Here is a 6053-nt window from a genome sequence, read left to right as displayed (position 1 = left end):
CCCCTGAATCAGTTCGTCCGTATCCAAAAGCTCCAGCTCGTCAGGTACGTAAAACTAAACGTAAGAAATTAACTTCCAGAGTGTTAACCGACACCCCAGTTAAAGAAGAGCTTCGCGTGCAGCAAACTCGTGAAGAGATAAAAAAACGTCCCATCATGAACAAAAGGAAATTGCAACAAAATAAAAAAAATCAAATATCCGAAGAGAGCAACAGAGTAACAAAAAAAAATAAAATTAAAAGACAATTATATGCTGAGAAGGACATATGCGTCATGTGTGGTGAGGCTGGCCGAGACAACGAAATGTGGTTTCGTTGCAGAAATTGTGCCAAGTGGGCTCACGAGCTCTGCACGAGTGTTTCTAGTGCAGTTGATTACATTTGCGAATTTTGCATACATGAATAATCTTATTATTTCAATTTTTGTTTCAATTAAAAATACTTCAAATGTGTTTATTTCCATGAATTTGTTGCTATTCTTTAATGGTCCATTTGGTACTTTACCCGGTCCATCCAGTACACCGCTATTGTACCGAATGGACCACCAAAAAAATTGGAACAACCCACCTTAAAAATTAAATTATAAAAAAATTACGTTATTTGGAAATATTAAAAAAATACCGTCAACTGTGCAAGATAATGACAAATCAAGATCAGTTATTAAAATAGCGATAGCTGATTTTGTTGAGCAAAGAAAAAATATTTAGTGAGCGACAAAAAAAAGCGGTCCATTCGGCCCCCGTCTCCCCTACATTCAATTTGCGTTGTACGATACAATTTGATTTTGCTAAAAAATCCTTTCAAAGCCATTACAAGAAGCATTTAGTTCGTAAATAAAAATCGTTAATTACATAAAATCAAGAGCTCTTAACATCGGTCAGTTTATAGATTTTTGTAAACATATGAATTCTGATGGTGAATATCTTCTTTATTACATTGTATTTCACTGGTAATCCAGAGTCCCAGTTCCCCCGAGGTAGGACGTTGTTTTCTTTGCCATCAATTTTTTGCGCCAAATTAGACGATCAGTTGTATCCATTTCATTTAAATTTAGAGCTTTTATGTCTTGCTTGATTGTTTGCGACCAGGAGAAATTATGGCACTGTTTCTACTTAGATGTACAAACCAGAACATCCCCAAGATATTGAAACGATGTGACTTTCTCTACCTTAATGGCTTCAAGAACATTGCTATTTTGAATTTGTTGTTGTGGATTAATGAAAGCAGGACAAACAAAATTGGACACTAGTACCAATTATCTTTGAACAACGTTTGTGACACCACTGGTTACACTGCTGACACTTGATTGAATTGTCACCTACACCAGCTTTACAAACTGAACAGGGCCATCGTCCAGTAGTTGTGGATTGGATGGGTTCACCAGTGTTTATTGCTTTGGTTTTGCTAATGTTGACTTTGAATCCATGATCAACGAGTCTGGTATTCCAATCTTCAAACATCTGTGCTGCATTCTGCTCAGACGTGGCTGTTAAAACGATATCATCAGCATTTATTAGATTCCAAATCAAATGTCACAACTGCGTATCGGCTTTGTGATTTCTTCCATCACTGTTATAAACAACAGTGGACTGAGAATTGAGCCTTGGTGAACAACGCCTATGTCTTAGTATTCGTATACATTTCCATCACAAGTCGAACAAGATATTCTGGAATGAGTTGTCAATGCACCTGATTGCTTCAGAAAGTTAAGTGTCATAGATCGCGAATATGTATCAAAAACAATGAAAACTAGTACCACTTTTTAACACTTTTTTATCACTGTGAAAGTAGATTTTCAACTATTTTACAAATAATAATAGCTAAAAATTAATTGTACAGTGAAGATGAAATGCGATTAAAACACAATCATCTAAAAGCTTATTATTATTGTACTTAAAGATTAAATATAATTTTTCTGCTCAAGAATAAATTTAAAAAAAATACACAGCGTAAACAAACACGCACCAATCAAGCATTACTCGTTTCGATAGAGCTCCCACCCTTGTTGTTCTTTATCCCAAGAAGCAATAGCTGCTAAAAGAAATTGCTGTCGTATGGAGCGTCACTACAAACATGAAAAACCCGCGCTCAACTTCGTCAACTATAAAAATGCTAAACGTGTTGCTCGTGACGCCATTATGAGGTCTAGGATCGATTCTATTCTCGTGATTTCTGAAATTCTTATAGCAACATTCTTTACAAACGCTTAGATCATTATTTTTCTGATGCTGAATCTCTTACTATTGTATCTTCTTTTGCTAACTTTTTCAAGGACAAAATAAATTCTATTCATCAATCTATTGCTACAAAAACTGCTTATTCTAACATTCTTTCTTCAAATCATTTCTTTCTCTTTTTTCAATCTTTCTCTAGAAAACAGCATTTTTCCAACTTCTTTTAAGATAGCTCAAATTCTACCTTCACTGAAAAAATCTAATCTTGATCCATTCTTCTAATTACCGTCGTATTTCCAACCTCTCAACCTTCTCTAAATTACTTTAACGCATTGTCTTGAACAGAATTCTCACTCATATTACTTCATTTCCTAATTTCTCTCCTTTTCAATCCGCTTACAGAAAATGTTATTCCTCAGAAACAGCCCTCCTCGTGTTCACGACCGACCAACTTGCTAACATATGTGGAAAATGAAAATTGCGCTGTCATGGTCAGCCTAGGTTTTCCAGCAGCTTTTGATAACATTAAGCATCAAATGCTTATTGACAGACTTGAGGCAGATTATCAAGGGATATGCCTTATCCTGGTTTCAATCTTATCTTTCAAATCGTTCTCAATATACGAAACTTGGCTCCCACTCTTCTTTTAGCATCACCTTATCTACTGGAGCTCCCCCCAAGGGTCTGTCTTTTCACTACTTATACCTCTCCTATTTCTAATATCATTAAAACCTTTTTATCAATACGCTGAGGACACATGTATAATAGCTAAAATTCATCTTTAATCATTTATCTCCGCTTGACAACTTAAACGGCCATAAACGATTGGCATTTATCAAACTTTCTTCAGCTAAATCCCCACATATCTAAAGTAATGTTTCGCCACTCCGCAATAGCTTTCATATGTTCCCCCCATCACACGTCTCATGTCTTAGCCTTGATCAAATCTTGTAACTATTATACGTGGGCTATTCGTATTTAATAGTGCCGGCGAGTCAAAATGGTAACGATTATCAAAATAAATAATTATTGGTTTGTTATTTTAGAACGTGATTGGTGTCATCCGCAGAGGTTAACGAACTCTTGAACGAAATCAGTGAAAAACCTGAAACGGTTGGACGATAGATAAAAATCTATCTCTGTATCTTAGGATAATCTTAAAAAATCAGTACTCCTTAAAATTGTGTCAATTTACAAGAGCTAAATAGAGATAATACTTAATGCTTTGTCCGATTTTATTAAGCAGATTATCAGACTAGAAAGAAAATATACATCAACTTGTCTGCGTGGAAACAAGACCAGTGGGAGTCGAGGTTTATATTTACTTCAATATAATTGAAATTTGAATAATAAATAATTATCCTGCTAAAAATAAAAAGAATGTTCAACAAATAGAAAAACTAACCGAAAACATGACTCAGTTCAGAATCATTTTTATGCTCGAATCTTACATCGTTGTCAACATATACAACATTATCATAACCACTGCTCAGACCGGAAATGATAGAGCAATCAATAGGCTCATTACTTTTTAAAAGGAGTTCAAATTTCAGCTGACAAAACCGGAAACAAATTAAAAAAAAACAACTTGTTATGTAAAATTTTTAAAAATGTTAAAAATTTCAACCTTAGAATCTTTATAATTTAGTATTTCTAATTTAGTTTCAGCAGGTGCCTTGATCTTGAAAATTACATCCTCCATGAATAAATCTTTTTTTCTCAAGTCATAATACGTCACATTAGCCAATGTGAAAATTAAATAATGTAAATTTTTTTTCAATGGTTAAAAAAAGAAAAGAATTATTATAACACAATTAAAATTTATAATAAAAAACTATTAAAATTTTAATTAACATTTTATTAAAAAAAGATATTCGATATCTTGTTGGTTATAAGTGACGGCTTCAAGCGACTTATGCATGATATTTATAAAATCATCCAACATTTTCTCCTTTCTTATCAGCGATTTGATACCTGAGTAAATTTATCAAAAGTTAATAAAAGGTATTATTAATTTATATGACGTAAATGATGTATAAATATAGTACACAAAAATTTTATGTCGGCATTTTAGAATTTCAAAATTTCAATTAAAAAAATATAAGAATTCAACGATTGTCAATATTTTCATTGAATACGGTCGTTGTCTTTTCAATATATATATATTTTGAAAAGACCGTATATATAAACATTCGGCTGAAACTATCTAATAAGCAGTTTTTTAATTTTTCATACGATTCAGTCCATAAACTAATTTTTCGTGAAAGTAAATTTTAATTCCTGCAAAAAAGTGTTGGGACTGTGGCATGTACAATTAATAAAAAACATCACTCTATTTTCAGTTTTGATTAGTTTCCTGTTCAGTTTTTCAATATTACGTACAGGATTTTTATTTTGGTTTTCAACTTATTTTAACTAAACTTCTATTTATTATTTTATACAGAAAAATCTTTTTTCAATTTTGTAATCTAATATTGTTAACAAATAATGGTTGTATTTTATATATTCCTATATCTGTGTGTTTTTAATTTATTGTAGTTCCATTATTTCTTTTGTTATTAGGTACTTTGTCGGTGGCTAAGTCACAGAATTCTGTTTAATATTTAAAAGGTTTTGTTTGTTCATAAAAAAAGCTTCCGCAAATTTAAGATAAAACAAACTGTTGAGCATTTTCCTGGTAATTGTTATTATTGTCGAATATTTCCCTAGTAACTACTGTATCCAAACGTTACTACAACTGTGCCGTGAAATCTGGAGAAATTGCTCAATGCCGACTGAATGGAACTATAGCATGACAGTCCCGCTATACAAAGGCAAGGTGGTCTATTGAACTGTTCATCATATCGGGGTATACGTCTGTTAGAACACTCCCTGAAAATTGTCGAAAAAATCATTGAGAGAAGATTAACGTCGTGCATCACAATCGGAAATTATCAATTTGGTTTTCTAGCGGGGAAATCAACAATTGATGCAATTCACATCCTTCGGCAACTGCAAGAGAAGTACCTCGCAAAGCATCAACAACTATCACACATTTTTGTAGACCTTGAAAAAGCATTTGTCTGAAGGACCACATCAAATCTACCGAAATCATGCGTCGTAATGGTTTAGATGTAAAACATACAAACCCTGGCATCAAAATTCAGAATATATCAGACACCCAACTACTTCTCTATTGACTCGAAGATTAACTGTGCATATCCAGAAGCGCATAAAAAATTATTTAATTGACAACAGTAATTATCAATCAATCAATCTTCGTTTTTTGTCCAGAGACCCGGTTTCCCGAGGTAGGACGATGTGACTTTCTCTATTTTAATGGCTTCAAAAACAGTGCTATTTCGAATTTGTTGTTGTGGATTGATGCAAGCAGGACAAACAAAATTGGAAACTTTAGATAAAGTACAAATTATTTTTGAACAACGTTTGTGACACCACTGGTTGCATCCATCGGAGCATTTTCATGTCGGTTCGTTGTTGTTCCAGTTTCGTTGTCATTGTTTCTGCACCATATAACAACACCGGACGTATCACAGATTTATAAAGTCTTGATCGTAGTGGTAGTGGGATGTCACGCCGCATCAATATAGAGGCAAGGAGATGCCATTTATTCCAGGCTGCACGTATGCGTGCTCGAACGGCAGCTTCAGCTGTTCCAGTACAATCCAGAACATCCCCTAGATAATGAAACGATGTGACTTTCTCTATTTTAATGGCTTCAAAAACAGTGCTATTTCGAATTTGTTGTTGTGGATTGATGCAAGCAGGACAAACAAAATTGAAAACTTTAGATAAAGTACCAATTATTTTTGAACAACGTTTGTGACACCACTGGTTACACTGCTGACACTTGATTGAATTGTTACCTACACCAGCTTTAC

At 33.6% G+C, this 6053-nt stretch overlaps 2 protein-coding genes across 2 annotated transcripts in view; one reads left to right on the top strand and one right to left on the bottom strand.

Annotated features, from left to right (window-relative positions):
• The window catches only part of HELRODRAFT_160101 (hypothetical protein), a gene marked incomplete at both ends in the record, with an annotated part of 2007 nt that extends 1603 nt beyond the window's left edge, over positions 1-404 (top strand). The window contains one exon of the mRNA XM_009017116.1: positions 45-404. Within this exon, the coding sequence (XP_009015364.1) occupies positions 45-404 (360 nt within the window). The remainder of the gene's footprint in view (positions 1-44) is intronic.
• A 3168-nt stretch (positions 405-3572) lies between these two features.
• HELRODRAFT_160100 (hypothetical protein) overlaps positions 3573-6053 on the bottom strand; it is a gene marked incomplete at both ends in the record, with an annotated part of 4814 nt that continues 2333 nt past the window's right edge. The window contains one exon of the mRNA XM_009017115.1: positions 3573-3725. Within this exon, the coding sequence (XP_009015363.1) occupies positions 3573-3725 (153 nt within the window). The remainder of the gene's footprint in view (positions 3726-6053) is intronic.

This window comes from Helobdella robusta (assembly GCF_000326865.2).
Source record: "Helobdella robusta unplaced genomic scaffold HELROscaffold_2, whole genome shotgun sequence".
Classification (NCBI taxonomy): domain Eukaryota; kingdom Metazoa; phylum Annelida; class Clitellata; order Rhynchobdellida; family Glossiphoniidae; genus Helobdella; species Helobdella robusta.
This window is presented reverse-complemented; position numbering and strand designations above follow the sequence as displayed.